At 43.5% G+C, this 21,012-nt stretch overlaps 2 protein-coding genes across 8 annotated transcripts in view; one reads left to right on the top strand and one right to left on the bottom strand.

The window, feature by feature from the left end:
• Nucleotides 1–11,356, top strand: part of KCND3 (potassium voltage-gated channel subfamily D member 3) — a 99,109-nt gene extending 87,753 nt beyond the window's left edge. For 3 of the 6 annotated variants that reach the window (XM_046904073.1, XM_046904074.1, XM_046904075.1), the window contains exons 6-8: nucleotides 1,548–1,604; nucleotides 2,561–2,808; nucleotides 5,053–11,356. In XM_046904073.1, coding sequence (XP_046760029.1) covers nucleotides 1,548–1,604; nucleotides 2,561–2,808; nucleotides 5,053–5,257 — 510 coding nt within the window. In that variant the 3' untranslated portion in view covers nucleotides 5,258–11,356. The remainder of the gene's footprint in view (nucleotides 1–1,547; nucleotides 1,605–2,560; nucleotides 2,809–5,052) is intronic. The other 3 variants (XM_015298879.4, XM_046904076.1, NM_204326.2) reach the window with 2 other exon arrangements.
• A 1,722-nt stretch (nucleotides 11,357–13,078) lies between these two features.
• Nucleotides 13,079–19,394, bottom strand: DDX20 (DEAD-box helicase 20). 2 transcript variants are annotated; one of them, XM_040653011.2, is made up of 12 exons: nucleotides 19,204–19,394; nucleotides 19,033–19,127; nucleotides 18,126–18,294; nucleotides 17,697–17,811; nucleotides 17,473–17,615; nucleotides 17,074–17,212; nucleotides 16,701–16,759; nucleotides 15,936–16,018; nucleotides 15,186–15,291; nucleotides 14,998–15,099; nucleotides 13,992–14,321; nucleotides 13,079–13,928 (listed from the first exon to the last, which is right to left on the bottom strand). In XM_040653011.2, the coding sequence occupies exons 1-12, from the start codon at nucleotides 19,379–19,381 to the stop codon at nucleotides 13,207–13,209; spliced, it is 2,241 nt and encodes a 746-aa protein (XP_040508945.1). In that variant the 5' UTR covers nucleotides 19,382–19,394; the 3' UTR covers nucleotides 13,079–13,206. The 2 variants fall into 2 exon arrangements, with proteins under 2 accessions (XP_040508945.1, XP_417996.1); XM_417996.8 differs by having other exon boundaries at nucleotides 13,079–14,321.
• Nucleotides 19,395–21,012: the final 1,618 nt, after the last annotated feature.

Below are 21,012 nucleotides of genomic sequence, written 5' to 3'. Positions count from 1 at the left end.
TCCACTTCCATAGTTTGGCTTATGCTGGAATATCACTTAGGCTTCAGCGATACACTGGAAGAAGATGTCTGGTTAATTACAGTGACCTGCTGAGTACAGTTGGGTTATCACACCGAGCTCTGAAGGTCACCGTTCTAAGGACTGAGAACTGATTCTTCCTGTATCAATGACTATCGGGTTCATTTGATAAGACTCATCTTTTGCCTCTGTTTCTAGCAATCCTGGATGTTCTATAACAAGCAGATATTTCACAGTCTGACTCTTCAGTTTAGAACTCTGTGCTTAAAGGCTCTGCTGCCGTGACCCGTATTTCACACAAATACTCCCATTTGAGAACTTTAACAAACTGCCTGAGGCAAACAGGAGCTGGCAGCCATCCCTGCCCCATGGTCTGCCCTCGCGAGGCACTGACCTTGCAAAGCCTTGCAGACATTCTGACCTCTGCGTGGGGTGGGGGACATCTCCTGGAGCTGTGTGCGTCACTCCACTGCTAACAAGCCGGCTAAGCTGCTGGAAGTAACGCAGCCAAAGCATATCCTCATTTGTGGATGTGTCAGTCTGCCATAGTAACAAAGCCTCCAGCACGCAGTCCTGCTCAGCGAGGCTCAGTGGTTCAAAATGTGTCAAACGCTTTATTTAAATTCTTATTTTCCGCCAAGAATGGCAATAAGAAATCCCATAGCCGGTTTGGACTCTGAAGTTATCAGTGCAAGTGCCTCAAATCAGCTCCTGTTGAAACTCTAAAATTCACATAGCCTAACAAAACACCACGCCGTGCTCCTTCCCCCGAAACATTACACTGTACTAAAAGGATTTTAAACACTGAAGAGTCATTTTGTGACGAAGTTGCAGGAATGGAATGAGGAATGGTCGCAAACTTGTTTCAATGGGCAATTCACCTCTCCCCAGAGTAGGCAGAAAGATCCCTCAGGTACCTTATTTACTGCCATGGTATCTCCAGTCTTGTGAGCATACAGTCTTACAGCTGAATGGCTCAGAAATCTGGTGTACGTGATGACAAAGTGACTCTCGATTACTTGCAGCTGCCTTGATAAGGGCTACTTTGTCATATTAGCACAACAGATGGAGTTTGCTCAAAGAAAGAGGTTTTCCATTCCTTCTGACCCCTGGATTGAATATGGATATTCACGGGCCGTATTTTCTCAAATGCTGAATCCAGTTCTTCAACCCAAACCTTCCATCTCTGCTTCCACAGAGCACAACCAAAACTCACATCCATTGGAGATCCAATGGCAATGCAATTCCAATTGGTTACCTGAGAATCAGAAGCTGAAACTTTGTTCTCCTTTGCCTTTGGCTCTTAAAACATCAAAACAACAAATTTGCTATCAGAAACGTGAGAAGGAAGGAACAAAGGGCCCTGATTCAAGCAAGGTTTGGCAAAGAGGAGGTCCAGTTGCCCATTCAAACTTGAACAAGCCGGCTGGAATGCTGAGACAATAGATGCAGTGCTGGCACTAGATTTCTGAATGCTGGAATGGACAATCAAATGTGTTTTTATCTTTTGTTGGCATGTTGTCCCGTAGGGATTGTCCTATCTTGTGGATGATCCCCTGTTATCTGTACGAACTTCCACCATCAAGGTATTTCCTTTTTAATTCAATTTGTTTTCTCTATGATCTATGTGATGTGTCTTGAGAGTGTTGGCTTCCTTTCTCGTTCCTGGTCTTGTCCTTGGGAGTTTGTGCACGTGGCTCTTCCTGCTACCCAGTGCTCGTTTCCTTTGAGAGTTGTTAGTTGCTCCAGTGAAAACGGGTGGCTGCCTTCACCATGGTTGCTGTTGTTTCCCATCCTTCCTGATGCTGACAGGGGCTGGATAAAGTATGTACACTAGAACAACCCGAGTGTTTGTGTATGTGTGTAAGAGTTCTTTCTTTCAGGCTGTATTGTCCCTTAGCACAAAAACTCCTTGCAGATGCAGCTTTATGAATTCCCTTCCCCTACATGCTTCCCGCTGTCAGCTGCCATGTGTATTTCCACTCAGTAAATAGCAGCTCCTAACAACAAATTGCAGGTATGCTTTGCATCAATACAAGCCATATCCTGTAAATAATATATAGGTAAGATGGCCCTCCCAACCCAATACAATCCTATCCCCACACACAAAACAAATGGGATCCTGAATCTCCTCTCCTCTGGGGTTTAATAACCGCATAGCACTGCATACTCCTAGAAGCTGCTTCCAGAATCCAGACAGAAAAATAACAGGAAAGTCAGACAATATATTAACCAGCTCAGACTGCGTAAGTGAGGCAGCACTGACAGACTATCACGCTCCTGCCGTTGGAGCAGTTTCTCTTATTCCCCTACTGATGCAGGGCAGCAAAATCTTCTCTTGGTTGCAGTGAGCAGAGTTACTCATTTTAAGATCTGCCTAGCAGTGCAAATAGTTTCAGGCCCAGGCAGAGAGCATCTCACTGAGATAAGGGACTGACACATCCTACCGACCTATCAAAAGGTGCTGTTGAAAACAGCCTGCTGCTGGGTCACAGCTGTTCCTGCTACCAGAGAGTAACAGCACTGTTCTTCTCCCTGCCAGAACCACGAGTTCATAGATGAGCAACTGTTCGAGCAGAACTGCATGGAGAGCTCAATGCAAAACTACCCGTCTTCTCGGAGCCCCTCCTTGTCAAGTCACCACGGCCTGACCACCTCCTGCTGTTCTCGCCGTCACAAGAAGACCACACACCTTCCCAACTCCAGCGTGCCAGCTACCCGCCTCCGCAGCATGCAGGAGCTCAGCACCATCCACATCCAGTGCAGTGAGCAGCCCTCACTTACAACCAGGTACGGTCTGTAGGCTCTCGATGCTACTGCGTGCAACCTCCTCGGGTACGTTATCCAAAAGTACGTTTGAGCAAGTTGTAGAGAGCTATTTTCCAGCCAAGGAGAAGGGTCTAAGCTAGGAACATCTTTGTTTTCCTGCCTCTAATGATAGCCCAAGGAAAATGGCTCATAGCTCTTCTCTGTAACTGCTCTGGGGGGAACCATGTGAAAGCTAGACTCTGTAGCAGCTCTTCTCTGACCAGACTAGACATATAAGAATCAATTTCAGTCTATGAAGTGCTAATTGCACAGGCAGGAGCCAGCAGTTGCCAGCTCTGAGCCAGACCAGTAGCAGAGGACCACTCTGCAGCCCAGCTCCCAGCCAGAGCAGTGCAGGAGCAGGCAAGGACAACCAGCTGAACACACTGACCCAGTCCACCAGGGATACTCAATTCACACATTTTCATTACCTGGGTCTGAATCACAACTGAGAAACAAATAAGGAGAAATTCCACAGTAGTGTCTTAATGGCTTTCACCCAAAGAGGCATTAGTAACACAGGTGCAGAAACTTCTCTTTCGATAGAAAATTTTGAAATAGCATCATTTTATAGAGAACTTGCTGAAAAAACATTTCCTCCTATGTATTTCTCACAACTATGAAATGACTTGCTGTAACACAATGGAAGGTGCAGCAAAGCAGAAAAGTCCTAGGCTACAGCAAGCGAGGGCTTGCTCAAATGCAACAGCCATTAGCACAAAAACAAAGGAAAGAAACTGCTTACCTTCAGAAGATCTCTAGTAGGTAGGGATCACCAGCAAGAGATACCCCCACCTCCCCTGCCAACCCTTAAATGAGGTCTGGGAAGGGGTGGATCCCAGCTCCAGCCCTTCTGGTCACCCAGCTGCATTGAATTGCATGCACCTGAGCTCCCCTGGGTTGGCCCTGCCTTCCCACCAGGTGCTCAATCACTGCTGCAGGCCATGACTTAGCACCTCCACTACACTTAGTATTAATACCCTCAGCCCACGAGGCTTCTTGAGCACTGGGCTGTTTCTGAACCTACCGTTTTCCCCCTCCCCACTCTTATCACAGGGATCTGGAAATTGAAACGAAGATGCCTTTAGGGCAAACAGCAGATACTTCGTGCCAGGTAGAAGAAAGGTATTTCACAGAATGAATTATGAATGAATAAGCACAGAACAAGTCTTCGGCTGCTGCAGTTTAAAAATGACAGCAGTTTTAACCAGCACCTGAAACAGTAATTCAGGGGAACGTGAACCTATCCCACGTGGGTGCTATGTGATGCCAGTGATTATATTTTAAATGTCAACATTGCTGTTTCACTTGCTTACCAAACCGTGAAAGAATAGGCAGGAAAAGTAATCAACAAAAGCCTTTGAGTTGTTTTTCACGTGGGATGCAACTCGCTGGGTGAACTTTAGTGGAATGCAATGCACTGGGTGTGTGCTCAGCACTCACAGAACCTCCCAGTCCTTAATGCTGTCCCACTCTCCGCTTATGGCTGAGGCAGCCAAGGAGCAGAATGGGTTCTGTGGTGTTCTGGGGATGCTTGAGAGATCAAAAAACATCCTCTTGGTGACTCACTTGGCAAGATAACAACAGCAATAGCTTTCCAACTGGGAGCTTTGTATTTTAAAAGGACAGGCCTTGTGTTTAAAACGAACATGTTGGGCTGGTAATAGCAGACTCCAGTAGCTGTGCAGATGCACAGAAATCAACCTATCATTTTCACTCCGTAATTAATTATAGGATGCAATTGACGCAGATCTAATAAGAATGCTCCCAGCTGCCAGATCCTTGAAACTACCACAGGGATGAAAAAAAAAATAGAAAAGATCAAGGGACAGCAATTTTGAAAGAGGCATACAGAATGCAAGGAAGACAACATCTCTTTCTCAGAAAGAACTACCTGTGCTCCAAAAAGATGGAGTGCACTGTATGGTGTGTTTAGATATCCTCTTAATTATACTGAAATTATCCAAGAATGAAATGGAAACGTGGAACAATCTGCCCTGTGAAAAGCTGTATCTAACCATGAGGAGTACTAAATGAGCTTAGTGTAATCTAGGTAGAAACGAACAGCACCTAGCAGGGACCTGGGGGAGCATTGAAGTGGATTCTTGCGAGTGTTCCGGTGCCCTTCTTTCAGAGGAATAAGACATTGCTTGAGAATAAACACCATTCCTCTCCTCTCTCCTGCCTGCTTTTTAAAAGGGCCAAACCACTAAATCTGTTTTCCAGTCGTTCCAGTCTCAACATGAAATCAGATGATGGGCTGCGACCGAACTGCAAAGCCGCCCAGATAACCACAGCCATCATCAGCATCCCCACGCCGCCGGCGCTCACACCAGAAGGTGAGAGCAGACCTCCGCCCAGCAGCCCCGGCCACTCCACGAACATTTCTACCACCACCACAAGCAACATAGTCAAGGTCTCTGCCTTGTAAGATGTCTCGTGCACGGAAGGCGGCTGGAAGACCGGTGCCCCTCTCCCTCCACACCTCCATGTTCCTTTCTTGCTGCAAATTGTGCCTGGATGGACGAACCTGCCGGCTGGTCATCGGGTTAGCGATGGAGACCCAACGAGGCAGCTCTCTTCAGACTCAAGGACATGCTGTGGACTGAGGAAGGATTAGGAGAGGGAGGAAGAGCCTTGTTAAGAGTAAAGCCCGCGTGGAGAGCGCCTTGTGCCGTGGGACAGGGCAGAAAGCACCTGTGGAGGCTGAAGGGAAAGAACCGTCGTGGCAACGAGAGAGTAATAAAGAAAACAGAAATATAACACTGTGTATCGCAGCACCTTTTTAAAGGTTTTTAATGGATAATATTTATTCATGAGGAAATGACTGAAAAAGGTGAAAAACAATGGATTTTGTGAATTTTTTTTTTTTCTTCATGGAGAAAAAACCTTTAAGCCAACCAAAACTTCACATTTCTTTTTTTCTTTTATAGGAAAAGATTTAGACAAAGAAGCCACCTGTCACAGAAACCTATTCCCATCCCTGTGTGTGTGTGTGTGAGTGCGAGTGTGCAGCAGAGCCGCGTCAGAGCAACACTGCATTGCAAAGGGCAGAGCATGTTGTCATCATTGGGTGCACAGTAGGAAAACACAAGCATGTGCCAGCCCATACATGTGCATACACACACACACACACACACCTATTCCACCCTGGATGGCATTCTTTATTTAGACACTTTTGTATCCGCCTTTTAAGTCAATACAGTGCAATTGCAAACAGTGTGTTTGTCTGCTAATTATTGTCTGTGATAACATATTTGTGAAAAAAACAAACAAACAAAAAAAGACAGGCTGCAGTAGAGTTTTAGTCCCACATGGGTATCTGCTTTCTATTTTTGTTATCACTTACTTGTAAGAGTGTGACTAGACTACCAGTTCTGTATTTTCAAAGAGGAAAAAAAAAAGATAGGATTTTTTTCTTTTAATACTGTACACACAAATGGCAAAGAATGAGAAAACACTGAGCTCAGCTGCATCGAGCATTCTTAAGTCTGACAGGTTTCTTGTAACGTATGCCCATGCATTTTTATTTTTGTTTTCTATATACTGAATTTCTTTGCTAGCACTGAACATACAACCCACTGTAAATAGTAGCCAAGTAACGTCTGGATCTATACTTGATAATAATTAACCCCAGAGCCAAATATCTTGCATGGACGGAGAGGTATTTGGCTTTTTCACAGTCTAGGTGCTCCAGTGGTCTCAACAATGACTTCTGGCTTGCACTGATTTTGGGGGTAGACTAGGTTAGCAATTTTAGTTACCCGTTCCCAGCACAGGACCTACAGCATGCACCCACTGCAGAAGTGGGAGCAGCACTGGATTTTGAAGAACATTTGATAAAGTGTGTTACAGACAGCATTTTCTTTTTGCAATCCTACAGTCAGTTTGAGAAAAATTCATGTAATTCTGGGCAACCAAAACCTGTAACACTGTGCGGTACTGCCCCCTAATAGCCAGCTAATACAGTTAGCTCAGGTGTGGTCAGTCCTAGCCCCTCTTTCTAAGCTCTTTCTAGGAATGTTTTGTTGTCAGGAAATACATGGTCCCAAATCATAACTCGTTTTCCCCTCTAAGCATAACATTTCTTTCCTTCCATTCTGCCTTTCCCAAGTCCCCTTTCCATACATACAGAGCATGAAGGGCAGAGTGAGAACACATCACGCACCTCTCGCTCCCTGCTCCCCTCCCACCTGTCATACACTGCCTGGCTAATTATTGTGCTTATGCACAAACGCCCTTCAAGGCCCTATTCACACACCCACAAACGACAACCAACCCAGTCCCCAACAGCCTGCAATAGAATAGATTTCAACTATCTTGTTTCTGAACAGCGATTTTACCAGCACTACAGAGCTAACTACTCCGAGCATGTTTGAGGCTGTTTCAGCAAAGGGATGCCTTTTTATTTTTAACATCTGTCATAATCTATCCTGACGTACTATTGATATACACATATACACACATACACTATAAATAAACGCAGACACGTACATGTATAGATAAATAGACCTACATGCTGACTTAAACAGACAAGCTAGCAATCTGCTTTGTTAGCACTCCTAGCCTGTTAGTCTATGAAGTAGACGGCTCATGCATTAACTCAATACCCTCCGTAGGAACCTACAACATTCTAGGAATATTAGGGCTGTGGCAAAGCCTTCAGTAGCTGCATCAGCTTATAGTCATTGACCCCGGTGCTGTAATACGTTAGCCAAAACTACCTTTAGTCCTGTTTTAAATGATTAAAGCGCTCTGCCTTCGCTGCTTCCTGTAGGAGGTTATACTGCAGTTAATCTTACCATTATTGAATTTTTCTTGATGTTTTAATTTAATCTTCCTTTGCTTTATGGAATCTCAGTATTTGACATCATATCTGCTCCCCATCTGAACACCCTCAGCCTTGTAGATCAGAGGCCTCCGCTCCCCACCACTTTCCCCCTCGCAATCTCATTTACACTGGCACAGAATGAGCATTAAATGCCACCGTGCTGACAGGGTACAGTGTTCCTTCCAATGCACAGGAGCAAGCAATTACAAAGAGACAGGGACTCAGCAGGGATTCTCAGTGCCGCCTTCCTTACTCTTGATTTACTATGGAGTGCTAAATAGGACACTTCAGCTCTGCGCACCCATTCCTTGATCTGTAAATAGCAATCACGGCCACCCCTGTCTAAAGCACAATTGGTGGATTTCATTGTTATCGATCAAATGCTTTCCAAAAAAAAAAAAAAAGAAAATCAACATTTTTAAAGAGGCTAAACCAGAAGGAGGAAAGCCAGTCCTTGGGTTTCTGGCTGGCTGCTATGTCCCACTTTAAGGCAGTGCTATCCTTGCTCAAAAAGATCTGCCTTCCCTCTTCTACCATTAACTCAGCACGTGCTGCCCGATGCGGCCAGCAGCTCGGCACAGACTTTCAGAGGACAAAGACAGAATTTAGGAAGTCTGAGCCTAGAGGAATAGGACTAAAAATACTTTTAATTGAGACATTAGCTCCCTTTATAGGCTGATTTGAAGTAGAATGAGTAATGCTTCCAAAAGCACTTAAAAACACGCTTGTACAGAACCTCTCTGGATTGCCCAACGCAGCTATATCCTCATTATGGGAGCACTGTGCATTCACTGCAACAGCAAAGACAAGAATCTATCGCCAGCATATCAGTGGTTGGTAGGGCACGACGTAGCATCCCTCAAATGAAATGCAGGAAAGAGGCATTTGCACACAAGAGCATGGGAACTGTACAACAGCTACTTTTTCCTACAGTGAAAGGAAGCAATTAGCTTTACTGAACTGCAGGGCTCTTCATAGTCTTTAAATAGCAACATATAAAGCATTGCTATGATAAAGCCAAGTCAATCGTGTAAATTCCTAGACCAGAACTTTAGCAGAAGGACTTGGGCCATTCTCTCCAGTGGTTCTCATTATTGTCCTGCCTTACCTGTGTTGCTCTCCCCACTGTCATGCATGCCCAGGGCCAAACACATACATTGCTATGGATACAAAAAAAAAACAGCACATACCCCTACAATCCTTATCATTCCTGATGCTTATGGAAGGGGGGGTCTTCAGTTGTGGGCTGCCTGTATCCAGAAGTATCCAGAAACACAGATAGCTTCCAGTCCTGATACCCTTCTGATCACAACACAGCCTGATCAGTGAGGCTGCTCAGCAGAAAGGCAATAGTATATTAGCAGTTCATAGTGAAAACCTCACCCCTCCCCCTCTAATTCCTTGCAAGTTTTTATAGTTTTTCTTTCTTCATGAAAAAAAAGATAAAAACAAATTGTTTGCAAATAAAGCATGTAGAAGGGGATTGTTTCTTCAGTCTTTCGCAAAGCAATACTAAAAATATTGAAGAAGCATCACCTTTGTCCAAGCATTTTGCTTCTTTTCAAAACCTTCTTTTGAGGGAAAAAGTATTTCCACAGATTTTCAGCGTATTCTATAGGTTCACTCTCTTCCCACCTGGCACTGCATTGCTTATAGGAGGAAATACACCCAACTGGCAAAGAACGATGAGAAGCACCTTTCCCATCTGTGGGCTTTAACTTCCACCTTTTCATCCCAAAATCCAATTTTTTCCTTAAAAATCTTAGAAATCTCCACTAGCAGAAGATCCTTCACTGCAATACATCACACTGCTTTATGCACACTTCAAATTCTCCATGGAAAGGGCTCCCACTGCTTCCCTGCAGAGCTTATTCCAGACTAATAGATCTCAACAGCAAAGATTTTTCCCTTGCTGTTCAGCCATAGTTCTTATTTTCCCTTCCTTTATTACCGTTCTGTTCTTTCAAGTCTTCTAAAATTATCCTCCTTTCCAATGGGTGAGAAAGCTGCCTTTTTTGTGTCAATAATTAACATTGTACAAGCATAATGGGAAAAAGGTAAACTAAGTAACACATATGGCTTTAGTATGGAATAAAGTAATACGTAATTCATAGAATCATAGAATCACTCAGGTTGGAAAAGACCTTAAAGATCATTGAGCCCAACCACGACCTAAGCATACTACCCTAACTCTAACAGCCCTCCACTAAATCACATCCCTGAGCAATTCAAACTGAAACCTCAGAGAATTACGTCCTTCTTCACAGTTTCCAGAATAAATTTGAATCAAAGCTATGTGCTTTAACCTGAAATAGTTGATAATATGCTGCAAACCAGCATCTATCATTCCAGCTTAAGGGATGTGTAGCAATACCAGCTAAGGGAAGCAAAGTTTCTCCCAGTATTTGGCTTTTTTTAGTACAGAGGTCATGAACGTGCTGTATCTTATATACATTACGAATTGGACTTGGTACATTAAAAATTAGATTTAATTTATGGGTTACAACATCCCTTGTTTTAATACGTTACTTATGTCAAATGACCACAGAGCCACAAAGTCAGCAGTCATGGATGGCTTACAAACAGCAACAGCTTTGAACTGAAGACTTTATCTCGCTTTGAATGTTAGATAAATAACATGCCTCTTCCACATAACTTACCAATGACATCTACCTTAATTAAAGATTATAACCTGATTAAAAAAAAGACTTTCTTCAACACTTTAAGCAATTGCACTAGCTAACTTGAGTTTTTAGCCTTCATGCTTATGGATGCCATAAATGCTCTTACAGTGGTTTTATACTTTGAAAACTTTAAAAGCAAACACAACGCAGTGTGCATACTGATCAGAGCCAGGAGAGTTAGCCTCAGGAACCTATGTTCTACTCTTCAGTGTCTTGATGAATCACTAAGCGATCTCGAAGAAGTCATCTCACCTCTCTTTGCCAATGTTACAATAAATACGTGAGGCTCAGTTCACAAAACCTCCAAAACACCCGAGAGAAACCTGGAGAAAGCATACCAGGAAAGTACCACTACTGTTCTCAGAATGCAAAAAAAAAAACCCACTGTGCCAGAAAAATCATGGGTGGATCGCTCAGAAAGACCAGGTGACAAAGACCTTGTGAAAATCCCTTCCTGAGTTTTGATCTCAGCCAATAGTCTGTTACTTTCACATGTATACGTGTGCACGTGTTGCTTTTTGGTTTCGATTCAAACTAGTGCTAGTCACAGGAGGTTACGCAGCTGCGTGGGTGAGGAGTTCACCACCACATCCCATGTTCTTCTCAGTTCTGTCGCAGCCATGACTGGGAGCTCCCAAAGGCTCCTCGGACCAATGAAGTATCTGACAAAAGGCGGGTGATGGTATATTTTTGATAAATTGATAAGGCATTCCAATAGTGTTTTCTTTAGGAGTTTTATGTTATAAGAAGCTCTCAACATTATTATTTTCTATTTTCGTACTATAAATGGGCTTTGCTTACAAACATCAGAGGACAGATACAAAATGTACCGTATACAACTGCAGGTAGCTTCATTTGAGAACAACTTTCTAGAAGAACCAAGTTTCCTGTTGTCTTCTTTTGGAATTGTAGTGCATATGTTGAAACTTGTATATCATTTACAGTATTGAGTCTTGTGCCACTGCTGTACCTGATGTATCCAAATCTGGATTAAACAGAGTATGTGCCACAAATACCAAGATGATGCTGTAGATTTCTTCTAAAAACTTTTGGGAGGTTCTTTGGAGAACGCTGGGTGATGGCCTCAGCAATCTGAGTTGCACTGAAACACTAATAGCTCTTACTTCAGCAAGAGCTGATGAGGACAGCAAGATAACTGAGATGCTGTAGGACAGCATTAAAGCAGAGATCTAAGGGAAACCCTTACCAGCTACCTCCTTTTGATTAAGACATGCAGCAATCTTCACGCTGGAAACAAGAACAGAACACTTCGATTACGCAGATGTAATGCAGGAGAGCCCTCTTGCTGTGGTAGTCTGTTGTGGTACAGTGGAGCACGGCAGAGGAAGGGAAAGACAAAAATAGTCCTGAGTTAGCCATTAAAAGCACACACATTATGCCTTTCTTTTCAAAGGCACGCTGGTCTTGGGAGTTCTGTTAGACCAAGACTAACAATCTGTATTTCAAATAGGTCAGCTTGTTTCGTAGAGGCATTTTTAAAAAAATACTATTTAAACAAAATTACTTACTACGTAAACTAACACCCAAGCAGCAGCTGCATTTACATTCTTTCTTGTAGTAAAGCAAGACATCCACCAGGTGGAACCATTTCCCCAGCTGAAAAAAGAGACAACAGGTGTACCTCTGCACTAACCCTCCGACTTCCTATGCCACTCACGAGCTAAAGCAGTGCTGAGGTTCTTCTGACAGTCCAGAAGACACAGCATGAAATGTAGATATCCACAACTCCACAGAAAGGTTTAAAGTGCTTCCAGGGACACCACAGGATTTGCATGGGATTATTGCAACAACATTAAGAACTCTCACAAGGAACAAAATTTCTTCAGAGAAGTGTATTGTATTTCCCCAAATTGATTTGGAAGTAGCTGGAGGTGAGCAACCAATTATCCTTAAAGACATCCATTTCACTAAATTCAAGAAGCCAAGCCCTCCTTGGAAGTACAAATCACAGCAGATAGGAAACAGTGCTTTCACTATTCCAATCTTACTCTGACCATGAAAAGAAAAAAGCAACAAATCACACACCTGCTCTGATGAACATAGCAAAAATCAATAGAACTAGCAAGAGATCTGGCCCTGTGATCCCACATATACTAAAAACGAAGTTCCAGAATGAGTATGAAGTCAGCCTAGTGTCAATAGCCTAAGCCAGCCGCTGCTTTCATCTTGTTCTGCTTCCAGACAGCTACATAAAAAACAGGGCAACCAAAACAGGAAATACAAATTAGATTCAGAACTAACAGGAGATTTCCATTCTAATTAAAGCTTTCCTGTGAGCATGGCAAGTCTGATACTGCTGCACCCTGAGGAAAGGCCACTTATAATAGTGGCACATCTCGTACATAATTAAACCATCCCCTACTGCACAGCTTGCCATTTATCTAGCTCTAGAAATGTTATTTAAGCAGTGTTAATTAACTGCACTTAAATTAGCAATACCACTATTGAGATGCAGGTTTTAGTCTGCCACTATTAACTGGCATATTACCAGTGCCCTCTGGTTAAGAGATACAGAGAAGGGAACAATCTCTGACTATAGGCAACTTCTGTAGTTTCACTGTTAATACATCTTCAGCCAAAAGTCACAGGGAAGAAAAATCAAATAGAGAAAGCTGGGCTTGTTTTGCATTTTCTCCTTATTGATGTTTCTTACTTGGAAGCAACCGACTTGCCTTTTGTTTACTTTGTATTTTAAAGACTGCAACTGAACATCTAGTAGTCTGCCATTTCATTTTATTAACAACTTGTAACACCACTGCTGGAATGCATATAAAACATTTACCTAGACACAGCCTGCTTATGAAAACAGACAGTAGTTTACTTCACTTAAACAGTGTCAGTACATTAATCACCACTTTCCAGCAGTTCCTGAAAGTAGACTGAGTTGACATAAGCATTCATCCACATCAGGTGCCTGTAACTTCTCCTGTAGTGAAAGTGAGAAACTGCAGCATAGTAGTTCTGCCATGCTTGATAGTAAGATTTCCAGTAGTCTTCGTAACTCCACGCCTCATGAGGAAAGCCAGTAACACCATCATCCCAAGAGCCACAGGAGCAGTCATCTCCAGTTTTCCTTGGTGCAGGATTAGGGTACTGATGGGAATGTTTTTTCTTTTCTTTGGCATTTTGTTTCAGAGCTTTCTTTTTCACCTGATTTTGCTTTGGGACTTGTGATAGCTCCTTCAGCTTCCCTGGTGTGGGACAGAAGCCTGTAAGACCCTGACAGGCAGTGGGGACAGCATTTTTTGCCTGCCTGTCTGAAAATGCTTCAAAGCAAGAGTTATTTTCACTACCGTGAGAGGAAGCCCTTGAAATGTATGAAGCATCACTGTCATCAGACAGAACATCATTTGCTACTGTGTCTCTATTACATTCCACCTCTTTCCACTCTATACCACCATTTCTGGGGAGTTCACGTTGATCTCCTGGGCCTGAAAAGCTTCTTAAAATTTCAACATCTCTCTCCAACCCTTCTTTAATAAAGTACTCATAATCTTCAACAAACTCTGAGAAGTTCCAGGGACTGTTCTGTTGGTTTTTGAAAGATGATAAGCACGGAATTCTGGGCAGATTTCTTTTTAAGGCTTCCTCATCTGGAACCTCTGTGTTACTCTGCCCAGCCATTCTGGAGACAGTTTCTACTTGATTCTTCTGCTTTGTATTGCAGCTGGAGGTTTTGGAGTTTCTGCTGCTTTTTTCCACCTTAGCAGAATTTGTGTGCTTTTTCACCAGCTTTTGTTCCAAAGCATTTTTTGGCTTCTCTACAGAAGAATTACCAACTGGAAGGTTAGAATGAGGCTGAGGTACCTCTGCAGAATTATTTTGGACAGGCTGAAGTACTGGTTCTTCTGGTTTAAGACACACAGTGTCAGAATTTACAGAAGCACCTGTGTATACAACAGGTTTGACTTCAACCTCCCAGTCGTCAAACTGATCCATCATTCCAGGAGGAATAGGCTCTGCACAAAAGGGAAACAAGCAAGCACTCAATTAAGTCCATCCTTCCTTCTGGAATTCAAATGGATATTGAAGTAAAATGCAGATAAGATGTTAAGATATGTAAGATTAAAAGTGCAAACCAACACCTTCACTTCTTGAAAAAGCTCAAATATACAGAACACTTTCTTCACAGGAGGCATCAAGAAGTTAATTAATACAGTACATACTGCATTAGTGAACTATTTTTCATTTCCTATTCAATCAGGTAAAAAGTTTGAAATAATTTAAGAAGGGGAAGTGCTGCAATTCTAGCAGAATAGCTTCTAGCAGAGCAGAGGAGTGAATCTTTGGTGGTTTCTATTATTCTTTCCTTCTATTCTATCTTACAGCCTCAGAAAGGCTTAATACTAAGTTTCTGGAAGTTCCAGGAGTTCTGTAGTTGTATAAGAAACAGTTGGATTGGTTCCTGTCTCCATCAACAGGCATGCACTAGAGACATTCTATTCCTTTGCATAATTACAGCAGTTACACAAGTGGTCACAGGCACTGAGGATAAAAATCCTGACTGTACCAAAGTTAACTCAACTTCAGCAAATATTCATGTCCGACAGCTGTTACCTGAAGTCTTGAATGAACAGCAAAAAGAAATCAATAGGGAAAAAAAATATACAGCAGCACTCACAGGACAGAACATACCAGGTAAAGGAAGAAGCTGCAAGTTACATTTCTGAGCAATTTTCATCATCATGTTTTCTTCCTCTCCACGGCAGCAGTATGTCACAGATAAGCCCAAAGTTCCTGTGGTACAAAACAAAGTATAATCACCTAACTAGACCCAGTAGAACTGGAGTAACCTCGAGAAATCCATGTGACAGTGTTTTTACCAAAGCGCCCAGCTCTGCCAATACGATGCATGTATGTTTCCCAGTCTACAGGGACATCCAGATTGATGACCAGATTCACTTTTTCAGCATCGATTCCACGAGATGTCTTGAGAAAACAAAGACAAAAGGGGACAACTGAACGTGCTTGAAAAGATGCTTATGTATTGCAACACATATGGGAGCAAGTGTTCATGTAGTAACTCGAGTTGCTGCAACACTATAAAGCATCTACAATTTTCCAGTGAGTTTACATGGAGAGCAGACACCCTGCATTGGAATGTAAAAACTATGGATCACTTTTTTCTTTTTGTACAGACAGTACAAACAAGCATGTTTCTTCCAAGTATCAAAATACCTGCCAGCAAGTTGTAATTTTTTCTTGATAGAACCACCAGCAATCAACTGAAATACATCAACAGCCAAAAAAGGCTGCGTACTTCAAACATAACCATTGCTCTATTTGAAGTTGTACTGTGAGTATACTGCATTAAGGAAAGCCTGATCTTTCCCATAGCTCCCACCTAAAGTAAACACACCTCTATTCCTCTGAAATCTCTACAGACTTCTACCATTCAACAGCAAAATTACAACTGGTTTTTGAAACAGAAGGAGAATAGATGACAATCAAGTTTCACACTTGGGCAGTGCTCAAATCAAATACTTTAATAGCACATTTATGTTCTAGTCAAATTACTTCCCTGAAAAGGTTTTATTTGCAATAGTCACATACACTACGAAACACTAACTCACCAAGTCTGTAGAAATCAGAACTCTACAGTGGAATTGCTTTAGTTTAGCCATAGCATCAAGCCGCTGGCTTTGATTCATGCTGCCTAGGGAAAAGATAGAAATAGCTTATGTTCAACAGTTTTATGCCTCTAAAACTCCTGGAAGACTCTACTTTATAAACTGCAGATGATGTGAGAGGTAAGCTTGAGAAAACCTTCCTCAAACATCAATTCTAAATGAGTAAATAGAATAAGCAAGACAACTTTGAAAATCAATACATTAAAAATAATCATTTTGCTCATTTTATAAACAAAACCAATTGCAGATACGTAACCTATTTGAATAACTCGAACTTAAGACAAATATTTATATCACCACCCCATAAACCATGAAAAGCTGTTGAATTAAAAATTGAAAGGAAGATTTCTAATGAACATTAAAAGCTAGCTGTTAGCTTTTAACAGAGAAAATAGAACTAAAGAGATCTGCATTCCCCAAAAAAATACAGCTTCAAGCTGCAAATATAACATTACCCTTAAAAACAGGACAACACTTGTCCAAGTACTCATTATGTGATTCTCAAACAAATTAGAAGACTGCAGACTCCATCAGTGCAAAAATTTAACTAATATTCAAGTCTGAGAGACCCATGAAGATTCTACTGCTGTTCTTAGTTATTCAAGCAGAGGCCATGCAAATCAAACTTCCAAGATCAAGATGTATTTTCCTATGTTAGGTCGTATTTATACACAGTTTCAACCAACAGAAAGTTCTGAACAGGCTTACCTGAAATGCACTCAGCAGGAAAGCCTCTGGATGTCAGTATTTCAGCTAGATGCTGAGCCCTAACAGAATATACACAAGAAAAACAATAATTAGAAGTGCACATACAACAGCCCATGTACATTTCTTAACAAAACACTGTTCTTTATGGGCAAGGATTCCACTATCATCTCATGGACAGTCCCTTTATAAATGGACACGAGCAACATAATAGGACTCACTGTAATCTAATGTACAAGGTACTTCTGTGCTAAAATTTTACTGTTAACATTTCAGACTATTTCAACATTTCTGCTCTGTATTTCAGAAATTTGCATATTGCTTTTAGATTTTTATAAAAGGTGTACAGAAATTTATCTGTGAATGGATTTATTACCTGCTATGCAAATTTGAGAAGACTAATGCTTGATTAAATGGAATCTTGCTGAACAACTCTTGTAGGTGCTGGGTTTTTTCCTCAAATGTTTTATGTGGAAGTGGATGGGAATTCACAATTTTGTAATACTGCTTCAACCCTGAGCATGAAACCAAGACAGTCATTAAATTAAGGATCTCCATAAAAAGAAAAAGCTAGGCTGCTGTTTCAGCTGCTGTGACATACTGACAAAGACTTCTATATGCAAACACATTCACCAAATAAAATCTTACACAGTAGGTTCTTTCTTAAATTCTTAAATGGCAGAAACAGAAAGAATCTGAAAATTGTGAAGACATGCTTTGGTCTCAGTACACTGCTCACAATCTATTGACAACACGATCAATAAACACGACTCACCAATGAGACTTGGATCAGTAGGATTCAACCTCACAAACGTTGGTTCTCTCATGTACATTGTCAAAGCATTAGCTAACGATTCAGGGTAAGTAGCTGAAACAGCAAGCATCTGTTTATTGGCTGGCAGAGAAGAGTAAATCCAACTATGAGAGACAAAAATGGGAATGACTAACAAAGATTCATCTAATCTGCAGATAAATACACAGGGTAAGCATTTTTCTTACTTGATTTGTTCCTGAAAGCTGCCTTCTTCCAGAAGCTTGTCTGCTTCATCAAGAATGAAGAGCCGGATACTGGCAGTATTCAAGTAGTCCAACTCTATGAGCTGTTTTATGCGACCTACATATGAAGAAAAAAGTAAACTGGGCTTCTCAAATATTACCTCAAAGTTTAAGCTAAAGATAATCTAACTTGCCATTAACTATGGATGGGTTCTCAACAGTCACCTTTTAAAGTTAAAATTTAACAACTCTTTAAAAAACCCATATTTAGAATAATCTCTCACTGAAAACACCAACTTGGTCAGAATGTTTTTAGCACTGCTCCTTTTTTTTTTTGGTAGTAAAGGAGAATCCCAAAGGAATCCAGATTTCAGAAGTACCAACTATTGTACAATTAAGTATGTGACAGCATCCAGTGAAGCATGTCCATACCTGGAGAGCCAACTGCTATGTGGCATTTCTTTAGTCTGACTTTGTCCTGGCTCAAAGGAGTACCTCCAATGAAGACATGGCATTCCAAACCTTCCATTTTTATCCCAATTGTTGTGATAACAGCATGAATCTGTACAGCGATCTCTCGTGTGGGAGCCAAGATAAGAACCTGTGAGTAACAAACAGCCGTGTTTGAAAGCCACACAACAGTTTAAGGTTGAAGCAGATCATCAGGCTGTGATGATTTAGAATCATAGGATGGTTTGGAAGGGACCCTTAAGATCATCTAGTCCCAACCCCCTGCTATAGGCAGTGACACCTCCCACTAGCCCAGGTTGCTCAGAGCCCCATCCAGCCTGGCCTTCCAGGGAGGGAACATCCACAACCTCACTGGGACAACCTGTACCAGCATCTCACCACCCTCACAGTAAAGAATTTCCTCCTAATATCTAGTCTAAATCTCCCCTCTTCCACTTTAAAACCATTTCCCCTCGCCCAGTCACTATCTGCCCTTACAAAAACTCCCTCCCCAGCTTTCCTAGAGGAATCCTCCAGGTATTGGAAGGCCACTATAAGGTCCTCTTGGAGTCTTCTGTTCTCCAGGCTGAAGAGCCTCAGCTCTCTCAGCCTGTCCTTGTTGAGAAGGTGCTCCAATTTTAAACACTACTGTTTATATACAACCCCATAAGTGCTCAGACACGTTCCTGATTAAAAAAAACTAATACAGCAGTCATTAAAGAAAAAAAAAAAGGGGGAGGGAATAACTTTTAACAGCAGAACACTCTGCTCACAGGGATACACCGAATGAACATGAGCCCCATAGAACAGAACGCCACTCCCCCAACAAAACGAGAGACCACCGCCCCAAAGCCGCGGAACGTCACCTCCCAGCGCTGCCGGCGCTCACCTGCGTGGCCGGGCTGTCCAGCAGCAGCGCGTCCAGAGCGATGGTGGAGAAGACGCACGTTTTACCGGTGCCGGACTTGGCCTGCACGATGAGATCTGGAAGGAGCCCACACACGTCAGGGGGCAGAGACCTCCCGGCCCCCCTCCCGGCCCCGCGCGGCCCGCCACTCACCCAGCCCGCAGCGCCCCAGCGGGATGGCCTTCAGCTGGACGGGCGACGGCCTGTGGAACCCAGCCGCCTCCAGTCCCGCCAGCACCGGCGGCGACAGCAGCAGCGACCCGAAGTCAGACGGGCCGCCGGGCAGCAGCACGTCCCGCGTGCGGAACCGGCCCTCAGCGGGCGCCGCCATCTTGCGAGCAGGAAACGACCGCGCGCGGAATCTCGCGAGAAGTACCTTCAGCCCAAGCCGCGCATGCGCTCTGTCCGCCCCCTCCGGACGCCGCACCACCAGGGGGCGCAACGGCCGCGGGGCCGCGCTGGGCCGGCGCGCTGTTTGTTGGCGGGCTGTGCTTACCTGTGTGCCTGCCCTGCCCTGCCCGGCCTAAAAGGACAACAAAATAAAACCGTGGTGCGGCTCTGCACTTCAGCCAGATCCAAGTGTATGAATACTGCCTTCTGCAGAGCACTTATTGTGGGTGCTCTGGATTGTGGGTGGTTTCGTGCCCATGTTTTGTTGTCAGCGCGGTTCAGAGGCTCTGGGCACACAGCTTCCATTGGTGGCAGTGGGATCTGAAAGGTCTCAGCCGTGGCTCTGACCGTACCAACACACACTGCTCTTATCCTGACATCCCCAGGAAGCCTCAGGGTGGTGTAATGGCTTTGGGTCTCCATCGCACCTCCCTGTTTGCATTCCTTACGGGGAGAAAGACCCGAAAGAAAAAGAGGCCAAGTCTGTTGTGTTGTTTTATATCGTCAGATGAGATCTTCCCGCGAGTATCTGAGCACGACGCCCATCTCTGCTGTGGGAGCTCAGCCCTGTGGGGCGGGCAGATGGCGACGGCAGGGCTGGGCCGCTCTGAGGAGGTGACAGGGCTGCCAGCATCCTCTTAGCTCCAACTGTTCTTTAATTGTTAAGTGGATATTCCCCTTGGGTCCTCGAGGGGAAACGGGTCTCCAACGAGATAATTCTCTGGATACATCTGGGAAAGGAGAGGGACAAGGAGACCTGGACGTAGCGAATGCTTTGATTAAATGCAGCCTCTTGTAACCCTTTTAAATTGATGTGATTTAAACAGACAACGAAGAGCGGCCGGGAGTATCTGTGCTCAGTGGGGAAGGGCAGAGAAGAGGTGATAAAACACCTCTATGCAATGAGCTGCTCCTCCTTTCTGCTTTCCTCACCTCTCCCTGAGATAGCGGGCATGCTGAGGTACAACTCAGTGGTTTGGATACAGACATTGTCCTCTGCCATGCGGTGCTAATGAGACATTCTGACACATCGCCTTAATTCAGAAAAACACTGCTGTCTGTGGAGGCTTCATCAATTTTCTCAGTTTGGAGTTTGGAGGGAGGGATTCCAAACTGTCTCGTTGTCTGTGTGCTGCATAGGACACCACCGCTGGCAGACTCATGGCCCATCTCCCTTTGTTTTTGTCCCTCACTGACTGGGCTGCATCAGATCAGCTCCTGCAGCCAACCTCACCCCCTGCAGTATGCACAGCCTGGCTGAAAGCTGTGGCACAGGTTCTGTCCCTTTACTTTTGCATGACTTCCAAAGTAACGCCGTGGACATTTGTTTGTTCGCAATAGTCAGCCACCCCATCGCTTCTTGTAATTCACTGTGACATCCATAGTACCTGGTGCTTTAATAAGCTCCAGCTCCATAAGTTAGGTATATAAAGAGCTCAGCTATTCCGACACACACAGCAGGAACTGCTAGTGGTAGAGGCACGACTCAGGGTGAGACAAGGCTGTGTCTGATGGAGGAGATGCTCTGATCCTCAAAACTTTCCCTCTATTGCTGTCCCAGGGGAAACACCA

Source organism: Gallus gallus, chromosome 26, assembly GCF_016699485.2.
Source record: "Gallus gallus isolate bGalGal1 chromosome 26, bGalGal1.mat.broiler.GRCg7b, whole genome shotgun sequence".
In the NCBI taxonomy this organism is placed as follows: domain Eukaryota; kingdom Metazoa; phylum Chordata; class Aves; order Galliformes; family Phasianidae; genus Gallus; species Gallus gallus.
Note: the sequence above shows the minus strand (reverse complement) of the source record. Positions and strands in the feature narration are given on the sequence as shown.